The 27,842-nt window shown below is 41.8% G+C and overlaps 3 protein-coding genes across 9 annotated transcripts in view; 1 reads left to right on the plus strand and 2 right to left on the minus strand.

Annotated features, from left to right (window-relative positions):
- Nucleotides 1-147: 147 nt before the first annotated feature.
- Nucleotides 148-13,783, minus strand: RBSN (rabenosyn, RAB effector). 2 transcript variants are annotated; one of them, XM_051788858.1, is made up of 11 exons: nucleotides 13,417-13,783; nucleotides 12,020-12,163; nucleotides 10,121-10,221; nucleotides 9,459-9,504; nucleotides 9,202-9,363; nucleotides 8,053-8,294; nucleotides 7,189-7,259; nucleotides 5,513-5,599; nucleotides 4,968-5,070; nucleotides 4,458-4,532; nucleotides 148-3,584 (listed from the first exon to the last, which is right to left on the minus strand). In XM_051788858.1, exons 1-11 carry the CDS (start codon nucleotides 13,577-13,579, stop codon nucleotides 2,493-2,495), a joined length of 2,286 nt encoding a protein of 761 aa, XP_051644818.1. In that variant the 5' UTR covers nucleotides 13,580-13,783; the 3' UTR covers nucleotides 148-2,492. The 2 variants fall into 2 exon arrangements, with proteins under 2 accessions (XP_051644818.1, XP_051644816.1); XM_051788856.1 differs by having other exon boundaries at nucleotides 4,449-4,532.
- Nucleotides 13,784-13,948: 165 nt separating this feature from the next.
- The window catches only part of TMCC1 (transmembrane and coiled-coil domain family 1), a 111,570-nt gene continuing 97,676 nt past the window's right edge, over nucleotides 13,949-27,842 (plus strand). For 4 of the 5 annotated variants that reach the window (XM_051788865.1, XM_051788859.1, XM_051788864.1 and 1 more), the window contains exon 1: nucleotides 13,949-14,060. The gene's annotated coding sequence lies outside the window, so the exon portion shown is untranslated. Of the gene's footprint in view, nucleotides 14,061-14,789; nucleotides 14,945-27,842 lie in introns of those variants that run through there. The other variant, XM_051788862.1, reaches the window with a different exon arrangement.
- Nucleotides 16,153-26,765, minus strand: TRH (thyrotropin releasing hormone). Of its 2 annotated transcripts, XM_051788880.1 has the most exons (3): nucleotides 25,164-26,765; nucleotides 23,926-24,146; nucleotides 16,153-23,050 (listed from the first exon to the last, which is right to left on the minus strand). In XM_051788880.1, exons 2-3 carry the CDS (start codon nucleotides 24,119-24,121, stop codon nucleotides 22,458-22,460), a joined length of 789 nt encoding a protein of 262 aa, XP_051644840.1. In that variant the 5' UTR covers nucleotides 24,122-24,146; nucleotides 25,164-26,765; the 3' UTR covers nucleotides 16,153-22,457. The 2 variants fall into 2 exon arrangements, with proteins under 2 accessions (XP_051644840.1, XP_051644839.1); XM_051788879.1 differs by lacking the exon at nucleotides 25,164-26,765 and having other exon boundaries at nucleotides 23,926-24,163.

The following is a 27,842-nucleotide window of genomic DNA, read 5'->3' on the forward strand; positions in this document are numbered from 1 at the left end:
CTGTAATTTGTATAAATGTGATAGATTGCACTCTATTGCACAGACCTTTACATCAGGCTTATCTGTGCATTTTGGAACTCATGTTCGAGTACAAAATTTCACACCGATTCAGGCATCCTGTACAAATTGTCAAGGACAAACACAGCACAAAATAAACATGTTGTTTTATTTCATCTGTTTACAAAGTTTCCATACAGAGTAGTGCATGCAGCTGTAACAAAACTCAGTGCTAGTTATTTATTGAGCTTTCTGCTTAAGACATCTTCATTCCCTTGTGCCTTGCAAACCTCACAGCAGTCTCAACACACCAGCAAAGATCTGCACTGTGGAGATGAGTTTAGTATCAGCTATCTAGTCTATCACATTTAACACTGACAAAGATCATGAGGTATGCTAGTCTGTTATCTGCTTGTAAAAATAATATATTACACGTACAGTAAGAATAGTTATTAGTGTATTAGACAGAAAATACACACAAGGCAGGATAGTTGCAACAAGGAAAAAAGTCGCTTTTAAATGTGAAAGCAGAAGCCACCGAAACATTTTTTCATGTGGATATCAAAAAAAGCATTAGGTTAGAGTGCAGGGAGCAATCCTCCTGACTAGCAAACAAGTCTGTCCTCAGTAACTGCCTTATACTATACAATTCCAGGGATTATGTTTATTTATCAACAGCTTTTGCTGCCTTCATAAATCTGGTGCCAAGCACACGAGTTCTGTTTGTTTTAAGACCTTTCAGAATTCTCTGTTCTTTTTTGCACTTGATGCAAAATAACACTCATGGACTCAATCAGCTCTAATAAAACATCAGCATAAAAACTTCATGGTCTTAAACCAAACTGTTCCGTTCACCTTTCAACTCCAGATTCAGGCTACACTAGAGATAACATCAGCTGTCCTTGACTGGCTATTCCATTTTGATCCCTTACCAGTGCTATTAAGTGAGGATATAGGTGGTTTGGGCTTTTTAAACAACAGTTCCATAAGTCCCTACCTCCACTTATTTACAGCAAAATAAAACCAGAGGTCCTGCCCTTTAGGTAGCAGAATCATCTGTGTCTCTCAAATCTCATGCAGTGCTTGGGTTACAGCTACGCCAGTATCAGTTAAAAGACATGTCCCATTCCAGAGAACTTCACACTTCTGAGTAAGCCCATTGCTATTAGTGCTGTACAGTGTGATCTGCCTGATTTTTCTCTATTTCAGCTTTATATAAAGAAACCCTTTAGACTGACTCCTCCTCCCCACCCCTACATACACTGATTCCTGATGATGGATGGACCTGTGCCTTTCAAAGATAAAAATCAAAGCAGCTCAAACTCCATCTTTCTCAAAGACAGAGGCTGACCTAGTCCTGAGGTGACCCTGCATTTGTCCAGCTGTAAGCCCTCCTGCAGCACAGGTGCTGGCTGTCACCTGGTCACCCCCTAGGCCACAGGATGACAAGAGGTCTTCAATCTGAAGTTCCTTCTTAAAGACAGACATGCCTGATTCTCACAAAAATTCCTGAGGGGAATCTAACATGAAAGAAAATTGTCATTTGGTACTACTGCAGCCACAGACTTTTATCTCCTAGCTTTCATGGAATTCCAGTTCAGTGGCACCTCAGGTTTCCATTACAAAAAAGATCTTTTGTTCCTTGAATGCTAAAAAAAAAGGGTTCCAGTCTCATAAATACAACAAACATGATCATTCTGTCACCCAGAGGATTGAAAGGAATGTATAGATTCCATAATATAATTAGGAATTGGAGGGTCACCCTTTATATACTATAGTTTGAAGTGGTGCTGGCCTAGTGCTGCTTTCCCTGGAAATGAGCAGACACTTGCTCCCTAAAGAACAGGTCTGAAGCCAGCATAGCACTATGACATGGTGCTCAGAGCAAAGGGGAAACCAGAAGTGATGAAAAGACAGCACCCAAATTTTCCTTGGGCATCTTTATGCACACATTAAAAAGTTACTCCTATTAAGATCAGTCAGAAAGTTCTTCTCAGCCTTAAAGTCCCTTTTACGTACTTATTAGCATTGCACAAGCTTGATCTGCAAGCCTGTACATTCGGCACAGTGGAGAATCACAGCAGCTTTTTAGCTGCACTTTCCCAGAACACCACTAGCAACTCAGCTACCCTGGGTCATCAACAGAGGAAAGGCCAACACTACAACAGAAAGGGGGGAAAGAAGGCAAACCAACATTCCAATCATTTCCAAATCGTAGTTCCCTATTAGCACTTAACCTCTTTGACCAAAAATAAGCATTCAGTAAGACCAGTTAGCTGTTTTAAATTTCCCTAGTATAAGCCTTTGAGACCAGCAGCATACCTCAGACATTCTTCCTTCAAGACTGTGTAGTAGTGGCAATGCCTAAATGAAAGTGCTTTAAGGTCAGGATTCTCCCACTTCCCTCTTATGATCTGTACTCCAGCCTATAAGTATCTGCCTTACCTTCCCATATTTAACAGCAGATTGAATTATTACACAGCCCTGTTGCTGCTTCAGCAGTTGGATTTCTCCTTCTGCTTTGCTAATGTGTGCTTCAGTTCCTTTAAGTTCTCTGTCAGTACCTCCACCTCATCCAGTCGTCCACTATGTTTGGCATCAAATATATAAGCTTTGATATTATCTATCTGTTGGAGAAGCAGCTCTTCCTCTATAACCTCCTCTCCAGAGATCTCACTGCCATCCTCCACTTCAAAGGGATTAGTAGAGGATCCCTCTTCAAATGGATTCCCTGAATTCCAACTGCCCCCACCAGCCTTTTGAAACAGATTTTCATCCTCTTCAAAAGGGTTTGAAGTACTGCCAGGTGCTCCATTACTTTGTTCCTCTTCCTCCTCCTCACTTTCAAATGGATTATATTCTTTTTTATCACTTTGCAGAGCTGTGTTAGAGAAAGAAACCATTGGAGAGGTGTCCCTGACAAATGGGTTAGCAGGATCTTCCTCTGCCTGAGGGGTATCTGCTTCATCTTCAAAGGGGTTTAGGCAGGTTGGCTGATCTCTGTCTAGGTCACACTGTGGGACATTCTGGGGTTTGAGTGTGAAGGTCAGATGCTCTTGAGCTGGCAGCTGCTCAACAGCAGGAGTTTCAGAACTCGTGTCCCCTTTGATCTGAGTAATATCCAAATGCTGCTTGACTTCTCTGAAGTCTAAGGAGTGTGTCCGTGAATGCTGAGACATGAATTTATGCCGCTCTCTTTCCCACTCTTTTTCACAAAGGACCTGAAGTTCCTCCCTTTGCATCTCTTCCTCTTCTGCCTGTTTTTTGGAAAGCTCAATAGCTTTCAGAGTTTGTTGTTGATCATATTCATCCTGAAGCTGCATCAGGTTTTCTTGCAACATATGGACCTCATCTATCCTATTAGCTGCCTTTGCTTGCTCAATAAAGGATGTGATATTGTCAATCTGCTGAAGAAGTGGGTCTGCTCTCTCACTCTCTCTTGAGATGCTAGATGTGGGTAACCAGCCCTCAGATTTCCTGACTGTTCCTTTTCTCATGTGAGTTTCATCACCATTAACTGCAGCTGCAGATCTGGAGATAAACTCTTTCTGATTTTCCTCTTGTTTTCCCTGTGTTTCGAGAGTGACCTAAAACAAAAAACACGTAGTATGAAAACATCACGAGCTTGAAAAATTTCATTCTAAATCCACGAGTACAAGTTAGCTGATCTTAGATGGTGCTCCCTGTCGCTAAAAGGGATCAGCTGCAGTTCTGGTTACTTCACAGAAAATGCGTCCTGTGAGTTTGTGATGATATTGACCAAAATCCCATAAGATCTGCCTCTACAAACTTGAGGACAAGTAGGAGCAGTGACAGAGCAAAAAAAAATGGTTTTTTTGTTCTTTACAGAGCAAAAAAAAATGCCTAATGCAGCTGTGCACAGTGGTCTAGATTGATTTGAACAGTAATTGTATCGCAGCTGACTACAGCAGCAGACACCTATAATAGAACATCAGTGTTTAAGGTCATTGATATAATTGGCTTTTGGAATGGGATGATTCTTATTTCTCAATTTATACCTCAAAACAAAGTTGGTTTAGTTTACCATGAATGATGTCCTCCCTCCTAACTGAAAAAACTCTCTCACTGAAGAGGCATCCTTACTCTAAATGTCTTTTTTCACCACTGAAAGAGGTTTCTAAATTCTGCTTGGGCAAGTGAACTCCTGAACACAGTTTCAAAGTCCATGTAAACTAACACACTCAGTTCAGGGCTTGCTCTGCACACACTGCAGCAGGAACAGCACATGCACCTAACCCAGCTGCTCCATGCACACTCACTTCTGTTCTGGGCAGAATACAGCAGCAGCTATGTGAATCCCTGGAAAAGGGTATGGTACAATACACATGAAAAAATGACAAACTGAAATCCAGTGTTGAAGGCAACTAGTCATACCCACACAGCTCTCAGGCTTACATCTGTGACTCATGCAAGATATAACAGATCCTAACCTGTCTTACCATATGCAGTCTTCTCTTCTTCAGTTCGTCATACTGATCCTTGGTTGGCAGGGACATTAGGCCAAGCAGTTTTTCCTGGCACAAATTGAAATAAAAAATACTGTGAACAGTATTGCTTGCAGGCATTCAGCCAATTTTCAAGTCCTTTAGAAGAGAAATACTACCACAGAAACCCCACAAACACACCAAAGATGGTTCTACACTGCAGTCCCTGCTGCAGGTCCGTGCACGCCTTTGCTGCCACGGCTGCACTGCTGAGTGGGCTGTCACCTCAGCAGGAGCCAGAGCCAAGGCTCCCACACCTCTTGGGTCCCCAGATCCAATGCTGCTGTGTGCATGATCTGTGCTCAAGCCAGCTTATTTAAGGCTACCATAAGTCATTAGGGGAACTATAGAAAAGTTTTAGAACTAAACCTCCTGTCAAAACAGTTTCAAACCATAGGGATGCCTGGCAAAGAACAGAACACTATATAAAATTTACATTTCTCTCACAGCATATGCTCTATTTACCTGAACAAAAAGTGTAGCTGAATATCTTATCATTCGCTGAAGTTGTAGTGTTTTAGGATGAGGTTGAGGATCTTCATGCAAGCCTAGACTCAAAATCTTCTTACTGAATCAAAGCAAACACGCAGGAGCATCAGTTCAAGAAAAAGGCCAGCAGAAATGCAACAGAAGGGGAGAGACAATATTGGATCAAAAAATTTCTGATGTTCTTTTAGATAAACAGTTTTGGATAACAGAATTTATAACACTTTCCACTCCCACCCTTTAAAAAAAACAAAGAAACTCCAAACAAACAATCCCCCTCCCCCCAAACAGTGCTGCTATTTGTTTCCTCTATGCTTAGTTAGTCCCACTGCAGAGGAATGCGTGAATTTTAAGGCCAGAAAAGGAAGAAGAAATTGATGGTGCACAGGAACAGCATCTACCTTTTCAAATGCTTTTTACAACTGAGCAGATAAATTGGTTGGTTGTCCACATAATCAGTGAAGTCATAACAGAGGGAGATACACACGTGCTGGGGCAGAAAGGGGAAAGAGATGATCTTTTACCTTAAGGAATCTATAAATTCATATATTTTTTGGATCTCCACTCTCAAGTCATTAGCATGTTCAAGACTGTAGGTTGTCTCCCCTGCACTAAGAAATAAAGAGAATTTTACAGTAAGTCATGCATCCAGCTAACAACACATACAACAGTACAAGTTATCCCAAGATGACCAGGATGCAACAATGGTAAGAACTGCTAACACTAAAGGGTTGAATGATGTTATTTCAAGCTCGTGTTTAAAAAGCCTTTCTTTGTGACAGAAGTGGAAAATTACAATCATATTGCAAACATGACCACTTCATAGAAGATCATTTTATTTATGATTGTATTATTGTTTACTATTCTAGGAGAAACTGTGCGTTAACACAAGAATGCCACTCTATCAATTAGATACACACATGCTTAGCGAATGCATCTATTTTGTGACTTTTTTCAGGTGATTGAGTGTGGAAAAATCACTAAGTAACTAACTATACCATTAAAGCACAATAGTTAACTCCACTAGGGTTTATCAGAAAGCAAAAGCCCACACCCCACATGGGTGTAGTATTTAAGATGCCAGTAACTGATGGTCCACATGAGGACAGAATCAATTACAGGCACTTTACTAGTTTCCCATTTATTGATAAATTTGGATTTAATGGGGAAGACTCTTCACCAGCTTTTAGCTTCTCTGTCCTTTTATATCACAAATATAAATGAAAAGGATCACTCTCTCAAAAGTAATTTCACTATCCATATGATTCCAGTTTCTGAGACTCACTACTAGTCAGGAATCTTTAATTTCATCAGTAAGAAGCCTGTTGTTTTCTGATATGTGCTTCCATTATCCAGGACAGTTGTATTTTTACTTTTCTCCATTTGTTGAACCACATAACCCCACCTCTCATGAAGTCATGACAAAAAGCAGTAACAGTTCAGCATGTTTTTTACCTTCTGTACTTTTCTTCCTATTGGGAGGACTGTTTTTACAAAAACAGCTTTGTTACTAATTTTTCTAAAAGCACTAGATCTGAAGGACAGGTGCAGCAATATTTGTTAACTTTAACTTTCCCAAAAGACATGCTTCCTAGTCCAAGACCAAGGTGCATATTTCTCTCCCTATACAAGCCAGAAGTCTAACCCGGCAACCTCTTGCAGATAGAGTTGGAGAGACTTAAGTTACCCCTGTGAAACAAAAAACTACTGCAAGGAATTATGCACAAAACTGAGATATGAGAATGCTGTTTATCCACTGCAGCACAGGGTGTGCCAGGTACACCCAGAACAACTGCCAGGCGAAGGTGCCGAAGCGTTCTAATGATCCTCAGCTGCTGGCATTCCTTGGGAGCCAGAGCATCCAGCTCAGGGCAACTGTTCTGAAGAGGCTCATTTACACAAGTATTGTAGGCCTCGTACTTCCTTTTTGCAAAGATGATGTGTCAAAATCTGACAGTGGTGCCTCACTGGGAAGTGGCTTTAAAAAAATTTTACAAAATCAAACAACTTCTCTGTATGTTACCATTAACAGTTAGTTCAGTACTACTTTGTTTGAAGAGCATCCAGAAGACTACAGGTAATGATTTTTCTTATAATTTACACACTCTTGCAGCCTTATCACACCACTTCCTTACTACTTCCCACATTTAAGGGAGGAAATAACATATATTCATAAACATCATCAGCAAATGGGGCTTACTTTAGTGATTCTGCCATCCTTATATATTCTGGTGCCTTCTGGTCAACCTTCTCCATGCAGAGTCGGAGTTTCTTGTTTAAAACAAAATGTATAAAAAAAAGAACTTACATTAAGACACAACTGCAAGAACATGCTGACATAAACCTTTTCATGCTGCCTGTGCACATTCAAAGTTGACCATGATGAAAGCTACTCAAACTATTCAGGATGACAAGACCCTCCAATTATCTTCAGAATACATATGACACAGTCAGGAACAGGGAAAGACTCCTTGTACCCTGCAAGGTGGACTTTGTAAATAGATTTAAGGCTAGAAGTTGTCCAAGGCTAGAAGTTGTCCAAGTCTTTCATTCAAAAAGATTCTGGATTCAAAGAGCACCAACAGAAACTTTCATCAATAATAACCTGGGGAGTTTGTGGACTGTACTGAAAAGATACCTGGTGATTGTCAGTACCTGCTTGCAAAGCATATTTGTTGACATGGATGGTTCAAAAAAGCATTTGCCGTTAGTGTGAGGACAAACAGTACTGACAACACGGAGTCTTATAGTTCCAGTGCAGCCCATCAACCAAGATCATTGGTTTAAACAAATTCACAATTTTAAGAGAGAGACATCTCTGAACTACTAGTTCCAGATGATGAGAAGGAAGATGTATTTTAAAAAAACATTTGAAGTTATTGTGGAATATAAATACTGTACTGCAACTGACTTCACCACTTCAGACGTCTTTCGTTATGTGTTAGAAGAGACAACAGTCTCACGCGGGTGAATATTAAGTCACAAAGTAAGAGCTTGGACATGAGGTAACAAGTCAAGTAGTGACTACTGCAGACATATACACCGAGCACAGAGCTTGGTTTACCTCATAGAGTTTCACAATCTCTGGCGTGTATTCTTTCTCATCAATCTGTTGCTCTCTTTTCAGCAGGGTGTCTTTGCAGTGCCGACAACAACGGATTCGGTCATCATCCTTCTCATCCAGCACGGAGCTTACACTGCTTATGCTGCTGATGCTGCCACGGCGGGAGCCGTGAACACTGTTAGGTGAGGAGTTTGGGCTGGTTTGAGAACCCAAGGCCTCTTTGCTGGCACTAGTGAGTTTGCCTAAAAATTATACACGTGTAATTTTACAGTAACTGGAGAAGCCAACAGATTTTACCAACATGAACAAACTGCCCTTTAACAGAAACTTTACATTCAGGAAACATTAAAAAACCATTTGAAACAGTCTGCTGAAGGAAAGACATGCAAGGCTTGCATGACAACCAAGACTGCAAGTCAGAATTAGGGTCTTTACTGTAAAGCCTGCTGTACTTAAAACCAGCTAGAGAGCAGACTGCTGAGAACCACCTACTTTGCTTATGCCTCGAAGCGTTCTCATGTTTAAGCCTGCACAGTTAGAGAATAACGTGTAGAACAGGTATGTTAGTGCTGTCCAGGTTCTGTGCTTGAACCTCAAAAAAGCACAGTTGATGTCATTTATCTCCACAGAAAATATGGTCTCCTCTCCAGTGCACCAGATGAGGAAAAAAGTCTGAAGGGGTTTTTAAAGGCCTAGGGATGAATTTCCTTAATTTGTTGTACAAATGTCCAACATTTGAAGAGCATGGAGAAGACTAGAAATATCCACAATATTTTTAAATGTGAAGAACCTTGGCAGTTCTTAAAGTTGATAACTTTAATTAACCATAGTTATGGTACTCCAAAGAACAGTACACTAAATATTAGCTATATTTACCAGGAGTACATACTACTTCTAGTAATTTTTTCAGTGTTATGCAACACTTCCAAATCTGAAGAAGGAACAGAGAAAAAAATGGAGAAATCATTCTTTGTACTGTATTTCACAAACAAGTGTCTGGATGAAACTGAATGACACATTAAGGACCAAGTTTTCTGCACAACCAGACTATTATAAGCATATTTTCTTCTAATGGCAAACAGCCAGGATGCACTTAGCACCCAGAGCACACTAAGAAAAGGAGGAATTAACTCCACAGACTGTACTTACTTGCCAAAGGAAGACTGATGAGTTCCATGCACTTCTTGCACATAATAGATCCACAGAGGCGGCAGTGGTGACGTCGGTTTCGGATACTGAACTTACTGCCACAGTCTGGGCAGAAGGGAACATCCTGATCACTGACCCAAGGCACAACAGATTTCTCTATAGCTATGAGCAGGAATACACACCACGTAAGCTATTCAATTAATTCATCAGCTGGATAAACTATAGGGGCAAAAAGTCCAAGGTAAGCTCACACCAACCTCTTATTTTAGCTGACTCAGTGTTTGCTCTGTCAAATGATGTAAGCTGGCAGAAGATAAAAAATATATTCAAGAAAATTATACTTTTGCAACAAAAAAAACGCAACACAACTCAGCCCAACAAGAAAAAGAAACCTGGCATTTTTAAGAGAGGACTCTCAGCCTGTTTCACACCAATCATGCAACTTTCCTGTTCATTTCTAATGCCGTATTCATACAAGTGATAAACGACGACTGTCAAACCTGTACAAATCAGCCATTTAGGACATAATCCTTACTGCAGCCAACATCACTGCATCTGAGTCAAAATGCAAGTGTATCATTGGCAGATTTGGAAGAATGAGAAGCTGGAAGAATCATGACAAAAACATGAGGGAAAAATTTAGTAAAGTAAAAGAGAAAATAATCAGGAGAACAGATGGTTTTTGAAGTATGTGGAAACAGCATCTTCATCTTGAAAACAGTGCATAGAAACAGAAATCATACCAACAGTATAGGGTCAAACCATGCACAGTACTCAAGGTAGTATGTGAGGAATCATAGTTTAGTATCCTTTATATAGTGTACTGCTAGATAAATGGGCACATTTCATACCAAAATATAATTTTTTTAAATCTAGGAAACATTTAGAAGGCTGGAATATTAAAAAGCACCAAATTTACCTTTTCTAATCTGATTATTAACTTATTAACTTCAACTACATAGTGATCAATCCTGGCTGCTCTGTGTTTCTTGAATTCAGAAAGATGGCTTCTTGTAGCACCTGCAAGGATAACAGAAAGTTGTCCTAGTCACCCAGGTATTCTGCATGGATTTAAATGCCTCTTGAAACACGGCTGTCTCTTTTTCTCACCATTTATTTCTCATGTTCAAATCCAATTTTAAAGACACATTAGAATCCTACATTTTCATAGTGTTGCCCTAAATAAAACATGCAGGGTAAAGTCTAATCTCCAGACTGGCAATAAACAGTGTTTTACTTCCACCACAGAAAACAATAAGCACTATGTTAAAGAGAACATCTGCAATAACATTTTTTCCCCTCTTCATTCCTCAGTTACATTTAGCAAGCTAGATGTTACCTACTAGAACTGTTCTCTAATTGTTCTTTTCTTAGTTTCCTGGCTACATGTTGAACCAAAGGAAGAGGTAGGTCCAATGGTTACTAGAGGTCTATGCTTTCAGATTTCTGATCATCTCTCCACCTTTAGGAGTCTGAATCAAATCCTTGATGACAGTTCGAATTTACAGAAAACTGATCCCTGAGTATTCAAAAGAACAATATAGCATCTATTCAAGAAATGTACAATTCATATTCAACAACACTGGTTTAAGATTACTCCTTTTCCAAATAAGGCGAGCCAGGTATTAAAAGTCAAAGTTACAGACAAAATTTAAAACAATAATCTTTTTTCCAACTGGTAGAACTCAACATCAGATGTTGCTTTCTGATGCTACTATGTAAGTGTAAGAATCTCACTTCCTCATGCTAATGAAATAACCAAAAAATCTCCAAAGATGAATTATTCATAGGAAAGGACTCCTCTGGGTAACTGAATTCCGCCACTGCTTTGGTGATGTCCCACGGTCCCTTTCACAGACCCACCAAATCCCATTCCAAAATCCCTACAATTCATCTTCTCTACTCAGATGAGAAAACAGTTCTCACTTCTCCAATGTTCATAAACCTTGTCTAAATTTATTCTTAGCTAATATTTATACTATCTAATTATTTGAGCAGCAATCATAAAGTCAAAAGTAAAATAATCTATAGAACTCAGACCCTGCAGACCCAAAGGACTCAGTCCTAGTCTGTCAGCACCACAGGGGAAACTTTGCCAGGATCCACCAGAGATGGTGCTGCTTCTTCCCCCAAAAATAACAACAATATGTCAGCTACGGTAACAGGCAATTGCCAGTAGCAGCACTTGTAATTACAGGCTCAGTCACCTTATCCTTGAAATTCTACAAATGTAGACTTATCTTCAGAGGAGTGGGTTTGAGGTTGTTTTCTTTTTTAATCTGTGTTCTTTTTAAAGTAAACCTCTTTTTAATGAGAGGTGTTCTGCACCTCAAATTCAAGGAAAAAGCTGAAAGAGTTTAAATAATTGGATAATCTTTTTGTCAAACATGCAAACGAACAATTACTTTAAGTGCAGCCCAAAAGCTGGAGATTTTATATACCTTAGTTATTATTTATATAGCTTAGTTATTAATTATTAATTTGTTTTGTAAAGTCACAAGATGAAGCTAGCGGCACAGAGGTAAACACAGATTCAGCAGACCTCAGCAGCTCAGGCACAATGACATGACAAACAGTTGCCTCAAGGGTAGCTGGGTTCTGATCCTACCCATGTATTTTTTCTGACCATTATTTGCACTTTCCCCACACCCCACACAACGTAGGTAGGCCACACAAAGTCAGTGTACAAACCATAATCCCCCGCTACAGTGAATCGAAGGCACAGACACAATTCCAAGCCACTTCAGCAATACATCAGCACTTCCCCAATTCAGGTTAAAAGTTATCCCCACTGCATGTTGCTTTCTAGCTCTCCTACCTACTTCCTGGGGCTCCCACATGTAGGGATCCACTCCACCATAGCTGAATGACTCATATCGTTCCTGAGATCCAGAATCAGTTCTGTCATCTCCTTCTCGTTTCAGCAATTTCTTCTTTGCTCTTTTGGCCTTCTGGACTAGATCTGAAAAAGATAAAGCCAAGTTACCAAATGTAGCAGGTAGCCACTAAATATTCATCACAAGAGGCCAGCGTGGATTATTCCTCTTCTTTTAGCACAAATCTTTTTCCTGGAGGACAAGTTTATCCTCAACACGTTCTTAGAACCAGAATGCAGTTCAGAGCACCACAGATGACACGAAATGCTCTTTGTTGTCTGTCATAAAGCAGCACTGAGATTCTAAACACAAAATAGTAGGTTAGGGCATTCCATTCAGGGACTTCACCGTAAAACAGCAATATGCCTTAAACTATGGAACCTGTCTCACAGCACCTGGGGCACCATATAGTAATATCTTGATTCTTCTAATTCCCAGTTATTTTCTTCGGATTCAAGGATGTTCAACACTTTCTTTGTCTTGTTGCACAAACAAAGAATTTCAGTGTGCTTGTTCACATAATTTCAAAAGTACTAAACAGCCCACTGTTAGGGTAAGGGTTTCACCAAGAAAAGAGACTTTTGAATTATTAATCAATCTCAGGAGAAAACAAACAAACAAACAAACATACTTCCAGGCCAGTATCTGTAGCATAATAGAACAAAACCAACCAGATTTTTGCAGGAAACACACAGAAGTATCATCAGATTTTACACATTTTTCTCTCAATGTAAAATGATATTGCATATGCAAGAGGGGGTAAAAAAAGGAAATATCCTAGTAAAACACAATTTACAGCTTTTTTCCAAACACTAGTCAAAGTTGGTAATCCATAGCACAGCCCTGAGACACTCCAGCATCTCCTGTCAGCTCCACCACCCATATTCTTTTCCGTCAACAGCCTCTCTTAATGTTACACTTTAACTGCAACCACAGTTTTATCTGTCAAAACAAGAAATTAATGAACTGGAACTTGGCAAGTACCAGAGATTTCCCATGTCCTGTGTGGTGTTCAAGTAATGCTTGGGAATCCACTGGGTTACAGTACAAATCCAACTTTTCAGATAAAAACAAACAAAAAACCCCGAAAAGGCCAATAATAAAAATCGTGCATAAACGATATTTGAAAAGTGACGTCTTTTAGCGCTTGCTTTAGAACTTATTTACGGAAAATATCGGAAGAATGTAAACGCTACGCTTGGCCTAAGGAGACTTATAGAAGAATGACACTGAAACCTCGACCGTAAGCCGGTCAATTACAGTTTCAGTACTGCCAGACGCTCGCAGTACGAGCAGCCATCGCCTTACGGGATTTCCGCGTCATCGCGGCCGCTCTTACTTCGGAGCTGCGCCCTGACGTCCCGGTCCTCGCCCGCGTGCTGCTCCTCGTAGTGCGCCTGGAGCTGCCGGAACGCCTGGAGATCCTTCAGGCACAGCGGGCACAGGAAGCCCTCGCGCACCTCGCCCGGGTCCCCGAAGGCCGCCGGGCAGCCCGAGGCCATCGCTGCCGAGCGCTGCCCTCACGGGCCGCCGGGGCGCGGGGGCCGCATCGCCCTTCGCCGCTGCCCGAAACGAACGGAGGCGGCGCCGTGGGGCGAGAGGGAGGGCTTGGAGCGAGGGGGAGGGCTGAGCCGCGGCTGGCCGGGGCCGGGGCCGGGGCCGGGCTGGGCCGGGCCAGTCTGGGCCAGGTGTGGGGCTGGGCCGGGCACGGCCCCCGTGGCGGTCCCGCCGCGCTCGCGCGCAGGCGCAGCCCCGCGCAAGGAGCGGCCGCGCGCTCTGCCGGGGGCGGGGCCGGTGCCCGCGACTGCGCGAGCGCAGGGAGAGGGGCGGGGCTTAGCGCGCACCGCCCGCCGGGGGAGAGGCCGCTGAGGGGCCGCCCCGCCCGGCCGAGGAGCCGCGGCCCGGGACTGCCGAGGACGGCTGGGGAAAGCTCGGGGCCGGGCTCGGGCCCGGGCCCGCCTCACCTCAGCGCCCGGGCGGCAGGTGAGCGTGTCCGTCGCGGGTGCCGGGAGCGGCAGAGCGTGCCGGAGGGCGGGGCGAGCGCCGGCACATCGATGGGAGGAAAGGGAGGGGACAAGGAGGGCTCGTCCGGCCCCGGGGCGGGCTGCCGAGCGCAGAGCTTTCGATGGAGCCCAGGCAGGGGTGGCACCGCGGCGGGGACAGAACCCTCTCCGGGGCGGGGACACGGGCCCCGGTCCTGCCCCCGCTGCCTCGGGCCCGCTCACGTAGCATCGGGTGCCGGTGGGTCTGTGCTCAGAGCCTCGTCGCTGAGCACGCTGAAAAGAAACAGTGTTGCCAGCATCAACGACGTTCCCTTTCCCAGCCTGCCGATTTATCCTAAAAGAAGTGTCCCAAAACTGCAACAGGTGACGTGCTCTCAGTCACAGGTGGAGTACAAGAATCTACTTGCCGCTTGACAAATAGCTGTGGAAATCAGCGGCAGAGGCTTCCCAGTATCCCCCTACTGATGCCAGGTTTTGTCTAGTCTCAGCTGGCAACAGTCCCTGCTCTCCCACACTCCCAGTTGTACGGAGGTGACAATAGGAGTGTGTAGCCACACTTCAGGTTAGAATTACAAGCTCCTGGAGGCAGAGATTTTCTTACGTGACAATGCTATTTACACTTGAGTCCTGTCCGTTAACGGTGGATTTTCACTGATCATGTCCTGCTCTTTTACCCTCAAAGTTAAATCCTTTAAAACATTTTCAACAGGGATCATAGTGGGGTCAGGAGGAAGAGTGCAGGAACCAGCCTGAGGCTCACTGCATTAGAGGATTCACCTGGTGTGGTGTTGTTCTCCTTCTGGATTTGCTGGAGCTTGACAGTTTCCTAGCGCTGAGCCATACCTATGCCTCCGGAAAGCTCAGGTGGTACCACCTCTCCCTTTGTTGTTACCTTGCCCCTTTTGTCCAGACCTCTGTTGAGGCCAGAGAGTTGTACTTAACTGAACAGTGAAAGAACAGCAATACATGTGTCTCTAGAAGAGCTGCAAGAGCTTTGCAGGTGCAGAGCTCCTGGAGAGGTTTCTGTTGGCATTTCAGTTTTCTGGTTCCTGTTTCATGTGCGTGATTTGTCATTGGGAGTGTGCAGCGAAGGGGCAGTAAAAGGGGTAGGTGAGGGATGGGAAACATGCCTGTCACTAGATGGCATAGCAGGGCCATCTGAGAGCAGCCGAGAGCCTGCGAGGGCCTCGGCAGTGATTTCACAGCCTTTGCTGTAAAGGTTCTTGTCCTGCCTGTGCGCTGTAAGCCCTGCTGGCTCAGGCAACTCACCCTCTCCTGTCGTTTCCAAGTAGTAAGAACCGGGCATAAAGAAGAGAGAGGTTGTACAGAACAGCAAGCTCTTTCCTTAACCCTGTCTTTCTCTACGGCTTCAGTAACTGCTCTTTTTCAAAAGGAAAGTCTTAAAGGCTTATTAAAGTGGTAAATACAACAATTGAAGTCTGGTAGCCTACTGCTGGGACACAAAGAAGGACTGCCTGCAGTGACTTGTGAGGAGGATGACAGCATGCTGTGGTGTGCATGAGAAATCAAACATTTCACTGAATCTTAATTATACTCTTTTGCATGTTCTGCATTTGACCACAAGGTATGAGAGCACATCTTGCCGGATGAATCTTTTTAAAGTACTGATAAAACACCATATAGTGTCAATCACCCTTGAAAAGAGAAATTTCATTCACCATTTTGAAAGGAAAATGTTGTTTGCATGTTTCTGAATATAAATGGTCTTTAGCCCTTCCTGAGGAACTCATTTCATGTGAAGTGACTGCACCTGCTAATATAATTTGTATCTTTATGAAAGTATTAGACTTACTGGGAGTCTCTCAGAGACAATTAGAGAAGTGATATTCCAAAGTTAGGATGCCAGGTGTAGTGATGTGTGGAATGGTGTCAATTTGTTCCCAAAGGCAAACGTGGGCTTCTGTGTTCCTGAGGGCCTCATGTTCCTTAACAGAACTAGCATTTTCTACATAATCTAGGTTTGTGCTGGGGTAAATAAGAATAGACTTTGACTGCTGTCATTTAGTCAGGCTCATCACGCTTTCCCATGCAGAGTGTGTTCACAAAGTGAAAACATCCAGATCAGTCTAAAGCAATTCAGTTTACGGTTCTTCAAAAACTAATTTGTCTTCATCCAACTGGTTGCAATAGGAAGAGGTATTTGGGGACAAATTAAACCTTACTGCAGTTCTACAGATTTGGGAACTGCATCTGAATCAGTAAAGGCTCACTCTGTGAATCAATGCAAACAAGCAATGGTACAGGAAAGAAAAGCGTTCCAAACACTTGCTCCAGAGGCACAGTCAGGCATGTACTGTCCCGTCCTGCCACTGGGATATAAAGGCTCAGCTAACAAAACCCTGTTAGATAACTCCTCCTCTGCTGCACTCCAAGTTCTCTGCAAATACTGAGTAAATAAGTTGAAAAATATGTTTGTTAATTGTAATAACTCTTTAACTATGAATTTTAGAACCTGGACTGTTCCTCAGTTGGTCATTGCTACTGATGTCCAAGAGGAGAGACTTCAGTAGGAATACAGCTGAGAAGGGGGACACAGCCCTGGGACAGCCCTGTCAGAAATGTGTTCCAGTTGGGGGTCACCTGTGTTCTTCAACTACTTGTAATACCTTCGGTGCCATTGGGAATGTTAAATAATAGACTCTGATCCCAGCACAAAAGAGGTAAATCACAGAATATTCTGAGTTGGAAGAAACCCCCAAGGATCATCAAGTCCAACTCTGAAGTGAATGGCCCATACAGGGATCAGACCCACCATCTTGGTATTACTAGCACTGTGCTCAGCTAACCTCAGGCTTCAGTGCAGACAAGAGGTAATACTTGATGATGCCTGTCTATTTCTCAAGGAATTCAGTGGAATGTTTTTGCACAAATATGGTTTACTCACTGAAAAAAGTTTTAAAATATCTGAAATTTAACACTGTTAAGTTCAATATAGACTTTGGGGCATAAGCAGAGTGGAAAATCAGACTGTTCATGGGAAAATCAGAATATTCTTCCTAAGTATTCCCTAAACTAAATGGTTAGTTAATTTAATGTAGTACTGCTTTTAAAACTGGCCTAAATTCAATTTTGTAATTTAATAATAAATTTTTAAAAATCCATTTTAAATCTCCTAGCATTGAAATGGGTAGCACAAAACTCTTCTACAACATAAATGATCTTTGATTTAAATTTATCTAAGAAAATGTTTTTATTTGTTTGTTTGTTTAGGTGGATATAAATCGACATTTTCTGTATTTTTCATTTTGTTCAGAGAACTAAAATATATGCATATCGTTGTTGCTTTTATCAAAGCTCATATATTCAATATACTCAAGTTGCTTATAGTAAACATTTTGATACATAACAAACCTGTTTAATTAGTCTGTGTAGACAGGATAGAAGCTGCATTTTCATGCCAAAGCCATGATTTTCCCTGTGTTTGCAGTGTTATCAATCAAAACTGACAGCAGTAAGAGTTGCAGCTGACAGCTTGCTGAGCCCCTGGTTTGTGGTTTAACTGCTTCAGTACTGGCAAGCCCAGTCATCGTCCCAAGTTTATCTGGTCCCTTAAAGCAGTGAGTAATCTGGCCATGTTGGCCCTGAGTGCCATGGGATGGCAGCACGGAGTAGGCGAATTAGGAGAGACGGGAAGATCCCGAATTCCTTTGCGTTTCCATTGCGTTTAACGGTGTAACTGTAGGAGCCATACCCCCCATGCCTGGATTCCGTTCAGGGCTCACTGCAGGTTTCAAGCGCACCATATCTGGTGCTGACTTCTAGCCTCTCTTGTCTTCTCTTTTGTCTACAGACTTGTGCAGCAACCAATCCCCTTCTCAAAACAGCATGTCTAAAAGCAATAAGCAGAATACCCCCATCAGTTGGTTTTGACAGGGAATGATTTATGATTGTTTTGCAGGGGTTTTGTTGCTATCTTCTTCAACACCACCTGCTTGTTTGAAGAGCTTGCTATTTGTCTTGACTGCTTTTGCTCAGAGAACCTTTCATAAATTCTTACTATATTTTTTTTTATTTTTCTTGACTTTTGTCTCTCCTTTTCTTTTTTTCACAATAGCTTCTTCAGGCACCACACAGTACCAGTTTCAGAATCACGAGGGAATTTACAGTGGAAACATATGCTACTCCGTGAAAATTAGTTTAAATCAGCAATCATATTTCAGGCAGCCTGTTTAAAGCAGTTCACTTTCCTTAGTTTTCCCGCTCATAATCTCACATTTTCCCTATACCAATCGGCTATTAAATTGTCTACACTGCATCATAGTCATTGTATCCATTATAGAGAGAAGGTGGCAATGAACTAACTTCCTTTGATATGGCACATTGGATCCTGGTTTACCTCCATCTCATTTTGCAGGAGTATTTGCATAATTTATTAAGTCTAGATTTTCCCTCTTTCCAATTTACAAGAACATGAAGAAGGGGATGGAATATAAGCTGTGAGTAAGTGAGGAAGGTGTTCCTTCAGTCACTCAACAGTGAGTGACTCCTGTACCAGTGATACACTTCTGTCTTCTCTGGGTCACTGGCTGTCAGTTCAAACCAAGGTGGCTGAAATAAACTCAAGAGCTATTTTCGCCTTTGGGCTGGATCGTTCTGTTTTGTTGGTCTCTGACATGCCTGTCTCTGTCGGGCACTGGTGTCATGCTCCAGCATAGCAGTACAGTTCATGATCTAATAAGACTTTAGTTCTGTTTTACCCTCCTTCATCTCTTAAAAGCAGACAAAGTGAATTGGCTGATACCTGACAAATGTCTTTGTTTCTTTCTTGGGACTTTTAAGCTGCATTGATTTCATCAAGGCAAATTAAGCAAAAAGTCTTCACATAGGTCTAAAAGTAATCTCAGGTAGGCATTAACTCAGTTTTCTCAAGGAATTTCCCCATCTATTTTTTTGGAGGTCTCTGTGTCCAACCCGAACCCTTCCTCCTTACCCTGCAGGAGTGGGGAGTTCATGCCGTTCATACTGGGAGGTTAGAGAGGCTTCTGCACTCCAATGCGGAAGGGTTTCCTTGTCTCATCTTTTGTGTCACATCTCTGTATAGTCTAGACCTCACCCAGATTCATCCCTCCTGCAGTGCTTCTCCACTTGACTGCTTTCCGTCATATTTTTTATCTATAGCAGTGTCCTGACTGATGCTTTAAAATTGCAGCTGGACATTTAATGTTAACTGAGTGAGTTACTTCAGCTGTAGTGATGATGTTGTTTTCAAACTTTCTGCAACTAATGAGTCGTTATAAGTAGTAATAAAGGTGTTTGTTGGGGCCCTTGGAAACACTCAACGCATCCTAATTATAGTGGTCAGCAAAGAGATCGAGGCTGATAAATGTGTGGGAGGGGGCACAGAATAGTAATGATGAGAGGAGTTGACAATAGTTGCAGGAAATGTTAATTATACGGCTGGTTTACATGAACTTTCTCCTCCCCTTGAAAACAAAGCTCATTTTGAAGACACTTGTAAAAGCTGTGCTTTAGGAATCAAACTCCCTGATGTCTCAATAACTGGCAACATCCAGAAATATAAAATTGCAGTGGAGTAAACAAAGAACTCATCTGTGCATGGTTGTTTTAGTCTCAATTAAAGCTGGAAATGAGATTTTGCATGCCTGTGCTGCCACATTAGGGCCAGTGCACAGCTTTACTCTGTGGATTTAATCCAGATTATGCAGAGGAGAAGGCAGATTTTTCCACTGACTTCCATGACCAAATCTGCTGTTGATTTGTTCTGATTCCTGAAGGGCCACATCCTGTCTGACAGATAGTGCACTTCTGCAGGTAACTGTGCAACTGCAAGGCCCCTTTCTGCAATTGCCGGAGTGTGCAAGTGCATTCGTCTGAGTGACTGAGCAAAGCAGGTTACATGGGGATGTTTGCATGGATGTTAAATTCTAGTGGAAGATGACAGTGAGAGGAAGGTATACAATAAAAATAAGATGATGAGAAATGTGCAATTAACAAATTCTTACCTTATAACAAAATAGTATATATCTGTGTTGTTCATATTGTTAAGAGATTGCACTATTACTGTTCAAAGAAGCAGAACATTATAGGAAAAAGCTGGCAATTTTCTGGTTAGTCCCTTAGCCAAACTCCAGAGCCCAAAAGATTTTAGGGTATAGGTAAATCTGACAAATACTTAACTTCAGAACTTGTGCTTATGTGTGCTTCATAGTCACAAGACTGTCAAATTCCAAGTGGCAGTCAGTCCTCTGAGAATGATGTCTGTAGGAGAAAGAATTGTTGTACTTGACCGATAGTATGTCTGCAACACTGCAGACAATAGAAAGAAATTAATAAGTAGAGATGAAATTTTCATGCAGATACTGGGAGAAAATGTACTTTTGATCAAAACAAAAAACTGGACAATTTGAAATATGGTTTGAATTACTTAAAAAAAGTGGAACAATTTTTGAAATATGTAAGCTTTGCTGTTGCCCATTGTTACCCACCTGGGAATTTCTTCTTTCCTCTTTTTCCCTTATTTTGGACATTTTGTAGCAAGTGGATGTGGTCTGATGTAGTAATGTTCCCTGAGGTTTAAAAAGCATTCATTCATTGCTGAAAATTGTATATGAAATGGTATTCTTCAGAGGAATCTGTTTTTCCCTGATAAAAGAAAATAGAACATTTAAAAAGGCATCATATACAGAAAGTGTGCAGAAGGAAGCTGAAGAGTATGGAACGTCCCCAGCTATCTTCTCTGAGGACTTCTTTAGCATTTATTAGAAACCCCCTGTCAATAGAAGAGGTCTGTCCATTGTCACGTATTAAACCACATATTATCTCCAAAGTTCAAAATTGCTTGGCAGACCATGTTAAGTGTGGATCAGTCTAGAACATCTAACTTCAGTGAAACTTACTGAAATGATTAATTATTTTTCTTCAAGGTAGCTAAACCATATGGCAAAACTGACTTCTATAACTGAGGAGGAGCTCCAAGGTACTGCCTGGGGAGCAACCGTATTCAAAGGAGCACTTCAGGCACCTGATGTGTCTTGATGGTATTGAGAAGGATGAATGTCAGTGGAAACTACACTCATTTGTTTATAAAATAACATTCTAGCAAAATATTGACATGCTGTAACCTCTTTGAATGTACAAGAAGTGACATGAATAACTCAGAGCACTCAGTAACTGCACGTTAGTTACAAAAATCAGTAAGTCTATTGTTTAGACCCACGAACAGGAAATCAGATTTCTCATCAAGTTCCCTACGAAGTAGGTCACAAGATGGCTGTGAGTTTAGCCCAGATGCATAGTTTTGTGTGCCATGTAGGTAAATATTTAAAAACTGAGTCTATCTATATGCAAATCATCCTTCCACTTCAGAACAGTTCTAACTATAAACATGTGCTGACCACCAGCATGCAAAAAGATTGTGCCTAGAAAAATACTTTTTGATGTTAGTTTGTTTATTTTTATTTAGCTTGGCTTGGTTCTATGTTTTTCACGCTATTGCAGTACGTTTACACAACCAGTAAGGACACTCAGAGTTGACTATTCATATTTATTGAATCATTCATATCAAGTAAACACTTTTGGGAGTCTGACCACAGAAAGTAAAAGCATTCCTTTGAGAGGAGAGAAAATCCTCACTGTAAGGAAAGGATCTCTGCTTGCTTCATTGGTAAATGTCCGAGGAGAAGGCATGATTTCAAGTGGCACGACTGAAGTGTGGACACATCAGGGTGGGAGTTCTAGCGTGGGTGTACACAGTCAGGGGGGTCACAACTTGCAGCTGAGATGCTCAGGGATGCAGTAACCCTTTACACTGTGCAACTTCTTAGATGAAAAGGGTTTTCCTGTGCCAGTTCCAAGTCAAACTATGAAGTTACTCATCTGTTCCGTTCCAGTTGAAACAGTTCCTGTCTCTCTACAATGCTTACTGTCTGGACAGATTGTAGTGCACAAGGGTTCAAGTCTCCCAAATGTTATCATTTAGAACTGAAAACCTACTAGATTTCATGTTGTTCTTTTTTCTCCCTCACTATTAATTTACTGATTTCACTGATGTGAGAAACCATATAATTATTTCACTTCAGGAGCATCAGAACAGAAATTTAAGAGCCTGTTTTAGTCATTTAGGAACACATAGTTGGATTATTCTGGGGTCCGGGCTCCTAAGGAAATAAGCACTCAACTTCCTAAAGTGAGGAGTTGAAGACTCAGTACTCCTGTTCCATTCAACTGTGTCCTTCAGTCCCTTTGCTTTAAGGGTGTGACAAAGCCATTAACTTCAATGGGAACACTGATGCACTGAAAGGTAGGTGCAGAGGTCAGCAGCAGGAAGCCATAAGGGAGCGAACAGAATGTTTTAGTGATCTGGCAGTTTACCTCACCAAATGCAAATGGTACACAATTATTTTCTCATTCCTGTTGCACTCTCCCATGCTGATCTCTTTCCCGGGTGCTGACGTTTTTCTTCTACCCTGTCTCTGCTAACATCACCTACTAAATCAAGCAACAAGCTGCCTTTGTTACAGGTGAAGAACTCAAAAAAGTTGCAGGGGCCTGTATCGTCTGAGCTGTCAGAATTCCAGTGCCTTTTTCCAGGATGCTGGCCTTTCTCACCATATTGGTCATTTAGGTCTACCTCGTAATTCCAGCTTCTTTTGCTAGGTTGCTGATGCTTGTACATCAGATACCTTCTGCCTGGATGCTGTCTTTTGGATAACTCATTCATGTAGGTTAGCTGTGCCCGAGGGCTGTCAGCAATCTGATCCAACAGTGACCTTCTGCCAGGAGGCTGTTGCTTTTTCAGCTCCAGATAGACATCAAGGTTGTCTTCTGTCTCTCTTTTCCCTGGATGCTGCTTCTTCTGAATGTCTCCGTAAGATGTGTCTTTCTCAACATCTCTTTTTCCAGGGTGCTGTCTCTTCTCCAGTTTGCTTAGGTACTTCTCGCCAGGGTGTTGTCTTTTGGAAAGCCACTCTGAAAGAGGGGCTTTTGATTCTGTCCAAGGAAAAGAATAATGTTAATGAGCCCCCATAAACCTCACTAAGGAAGTTGAAATGGGAATTTGTGGAATTCTGTGGTACAGGATCATAACCTGCTATTCTTTGAAAGCCAACTCAGTAATTCCAGCTACCAGTCATAACTCTGTTAGTATCTCATACTCATTCTTTTTAATATTTCAGGTCTTGGATCTGCATTACCAACACTCAGCATTCATGTGAAGAGGGAGGAAGCCTTTTTCTGTGGGCACTTGAGGCCAGCTCCTCTTCCACTCTGGAAGGGCTCTGTGCTCCTTGTTGCTGGCAGGCATCTATGTGCTGCTTCTTGCAATCCCCAAGTCTGATTTCCTTCCATTCCTATGACTAGTGAGAGCAGAGCATCTGCAAGCTGGGAGGCTCAGACACTGGAGCTGCCTCTAGCCTTCCCAGCTGTGGAAAAAGCCTACTTCTACTGGGGTGTAGGAACCAGTGGCTTGAGGTAGTAGGTGAATGGCAGCATTCCCATCTAGACCTGACATTAGGTGGGTCCACAACTGAGGAATGTCCTCTGTGTGTCCTCTTAGAGCTTCCCTAGGGAAGTACTTGCTAAACAGGCAGGGTTTCTGTGACAGGCTTCTACCTTTTTATTATGTAGTAGCTGTTTAGTGATGGTACAGCCTTGCCTGAGCAGGGAGATCTTACAGAAGAAAGTACCTTTGAGAATTCTGTGTCAGTGTATTGCAGCAGCCCTCTTATTCTTCCCCTCCCCTTAGTTACAGTGGTAAATATATAGATATATTATATTGGAACTTGGAAATCATACCTTGGATGTAATTATCTCAACCAAGTGCTATGCCAGCATCAGCAAAGAAATGTCCCCAGTGGGATATATACCTTTATTAGTTTCTTCATCCTTTTCAGCTTTCTTGAGGACAGACTGAAAAATGAGGCTTTCAGATCTCTGAAGGATGTCATCCAGAGGACTCCTTCTCGTGGTCTCACTCTCCTCTGGAAGGGGCTGTCTCCCATTGAGGCAAACGCCCCACAAGGTCAAGCAGAGGAGTAGCAGTGGCAGCTGGATAGATGGCATTGTGGGACGGGGGTTCCTGCAGCTTCTGTGGAACAGAGAACAGCAGGGGAGGAGGATGGAGCAAACAAACCTAGCAATAACAGCAGTATTTCCAGACACTGAAAAACAGATATAGCACTGTTGTAGGGATTGAAGTCTCTTTGGATCCTGCCTCATTTCTGTTACTAACCTCTAGTTTACCTTATATCCTCCAAATTCTTCATAATTAAAAGCAGGCACTTGTTCATTTTTCTGGCAGAATAAATATGAGTATTTTAAATACCTAACTTCCTGAGTCACAAATAATTTTGAAAGCCAGTGATTTTGCTTTGCCTTCTGTCAAGAGACAAACATAATTTCCCCCTTGAACTTAGTGTTAACTGTTGCCCCATGAGGTACAGACACCTATACCTGCACTACCAATCTCCATCAGGCAATTCCCTTTGCTAAGGGTTCATTTTAAAATAATACTGAGAATTGCAGCACTTTAATTACAGCTTTAGTTAAAGCCAAACTTTATTAGTCTACTAGGTTTTCATTATCTTTTTCTATACATTTAAAGTAGCTGTGTGCCTGGGTATTTGTCAGGATAAGAAGAGAGCTATGCTCTGTGGGGCAGAGAGATTTCTTGCACTGGAGAAGCACCTCATTTTTTTCAGAGACATGATAATAATAATCATATTCTCTATTACCTCTTGCCAGACAACAAATGCTTTTCTATTTCTTTTTGCTAGCACTGAATTCCTATCACACTTAGAGGGTTATTTTACAGTAAGCAGACTTCCTTCAGTAGAATGGAATACATCTTAAACGCTAGTATAGCAGTCATATATATCTTAATTATTGTCTATCTTCAGAGCATGAAAGAAATGCACCATTTTATGAAGTCTTACACATTTTTTAAATAGAGAATGAGTTTATTACCTCTCTTGTTGGCAGGATTCTGTCACTTCTGAGGTTCTTGGGTAACAATGTTAAGAATGCCACATAGGTTGTTTGGCTTAGAGCAATCTTTAGACAGAAAGGTAGAATCTGCTAAAAAGGAAATTACTTGGTAAATTACCTGGTTTGCAGATTTTTGCTTGATGCATCTGCCAAGAGACTGATAGTCCTCTAAAGCTGTTTGCACATCTGAGCTTCAAAGCTGCCCTTTTGCTGCCACAGACACACAGAGTATCCAACAGAGCCGTTGCTGTGTGCTCCTTGGATGGCTTGCATCTCCCTACTTATACTGCACCACCTCTGGACCCTTTATGCAAATAGCTCTGAGGTAGTTTAGGGGATATGATGTGTTGGGGCTTTTTTTACTGCTCTCAGCTGCATTTTGAATGCATTTTAAGACTTAGATAGTTAATTGCTGACCTCCCTATATCCATGCTCGACTCCCAGAAATTGTTATTTTCCCATTCTCTAAAGAGATTATGTTGAATTTTATGTAACTCAGCATAAAGAAAAGGAGTTTTTTCCCTGCAAAACTAAGCTTGTGTGTCCTCTGTTAAGCAAGTACTGTGGAATAAATGCACAGAGGTAGGCTAGACAAGAAAGACAATGATAAAAATATAATGGATTTTATTTAAATAAGTTTGCACCATGAGTTCTTATTCTGAATGACACTACACAGTTTCTGACTCACAATTCCATATTTTCTTGGCATAGGGTTCCACAAACAGTACTTTAGAATATGGAGTGCATAGCGTTAGATATTAAAACATGGTTATGTTGCTGCTATGTGCTTCAAAAAGCATTATACTATTGTAACTAGAAATAAGACTCCCTGTCTTTAACCCATCTGTCTATTTAAGATATTCTTCCACACAGTACTACTGAAAACAAATCATGCAGGGGGCACAGCTGCTTGGTGTTTCCTAGGTGTAATAACTCCTTAAGGTCTCTTGGGGTATGACACCTGAGTTTAAAAAAATTGCCCTTAAATTAAAGTGGCCATTGATGAAATGGGAAAGTGCCTGTTTTTGTTCTCATTAAAATCTCCTTGACACCTTTGAGCTGAGGACTCCCTCTGGAGAATAGGGATGAAATCCTGTGTTACAACTACATCTCCATGCAAAACTTTTCAGCAGTGCAAAATTATATTCACAGTGCAATGCCCAGGACTTCCAGCCTGGCCAGCTTTGCTCCTTTGCTAGACTTATTTTTGTCTTATTCTGAACTGATTTAGAGCTTTAATACTTTATTTAAAGAAAGAAAGTTAAAATTAAGCTCCTCAAAGAGTCTTCGTTTTTCATGAAAAATGTCCTTTTCCTATTTCACAGGTGGAAAACTGTCTATTTTTAATATGCCATCTTTGTTTTTAGAATTCTGTTTTGTTTTTCTTTTGCCACATTTTTTTCAGTTTCATTTTCCCCACAGGTGATTCTTCTCTTTAAAAGATTTCTGGAGGTTTATTTTATAAGTGTAAATGTCCTTTCTTCCCCCTCACTGCACAATTACTCATGACACTGAAATGAATTCGTGGGTAGGAAGGAGAGTTTTTCTCAAACTCTAGAGCCTTCCAAGTTGTACTTTTCTGTCTGTCACAATCCACTGACACCCCAGACTTGCCCAGAGCTTGTGTCAGCACAGGATTTGGCTCCCAGTCCTCCTGGACGTCTATGGTAGGTTCTAGAATTACACAGAGATGTCCAACTACTGCATTTCACACCTAAATGCAGCATTTCAACACCACTGTGATCCTCGACCCCTTTGTCCAGCTGCTGTATTTTATCACAGGTGTATCAAGTCCCTTGAGCTGCTTCATCAGCTCTGTTGATGAAGTTCCTTATTTTTCTTTTAAACATTCTCAAGAGCACACCAGCTTCTCCAAAGGCTTCTAAATGAAGAAACTGAGAGGCAGACAACTCCTTCCGAAGCAGTGAGACCCTTACGTGTGAGCTGTGAGGATTGAGGTTTGTGTTCCTGCCCTCTCCAGCCTGCTCGTTGCTGGTATGGCTGACTCGGGTCACTCATGGATGAGCAGGAGCCTGGGGCCTCCACTTGTGCTGAGCACTCGCCCAGCTCAGTCTTAGTGTTCATAGCAACTGGGCCTTAGCATTGGGTCTGTCACTGGGCACACAGTTGTTGGTCCCTAAAAAGACCTTGAAGGTGAATAATGAGAAAATCTGCTGCTAACCCAAGTCTGATCTCCATTTTAAAGAATTTGCCCGCTCATGTGTTGTGCAGTTAGACAGCTACGACATCCTGGAGTCAGGCAGAAAGTTCTCCTTGGCAGATTTTTGCATTTTTACATCTTCCTTGGGACACCTTGCTCTGGTCACTGTCAGAGATTAGCTGAAGTACATTGCTCATTTTCAATATGGCCATCCCTGTAGGAATCCCAAAATATAGAAGTTGTTATGGGAACTGCTCTTCTGTTCTCAAACTGTAAGATAAAAAAACATTCATGTGTGGAATTAAAGAGCCATTGCATTTGTTATCAGTTTACTGAGAGGTGCTGAGTTTTTAAGTGGCTTCCCCTTTGTCACAGAATCGTAGTTGTAGAGTCAGAAAGTGACATCAGAATCCATTCACTTATCATTCCTGTATTGAAACAGCTTGGGTTTTTGGTAGTACCTCACAAGACGCACACCCTTCTCATTTAAAAGGTTGTCTGCATGACATTACTTCTGTGTGAAAGACTGAGAGAATTATGTCTACTGGCTACTTAAAGCATTCCGTTAATTTTTATTAAGTGTACACTATCACTGGGACTGAAGTTTTCTATCTTCTCATATCTTTAAATAATTTT

This window comes from Manacus candei, unplaced genomic scaffold, assembly GCF_025592945.1.
Source record: "Manacus candei isolate 608988 ecotype Guabito, Panama unplaced genomic scaffold, ASM2559294v1 h1tg000025l, whole genome shotgun sequence".
NCBI classification, from domain to species: Eukaryota; Metazoa; Chordata; class Aves; order Passeriformes; family Pipridae; genus Manacus; species Manacus candei.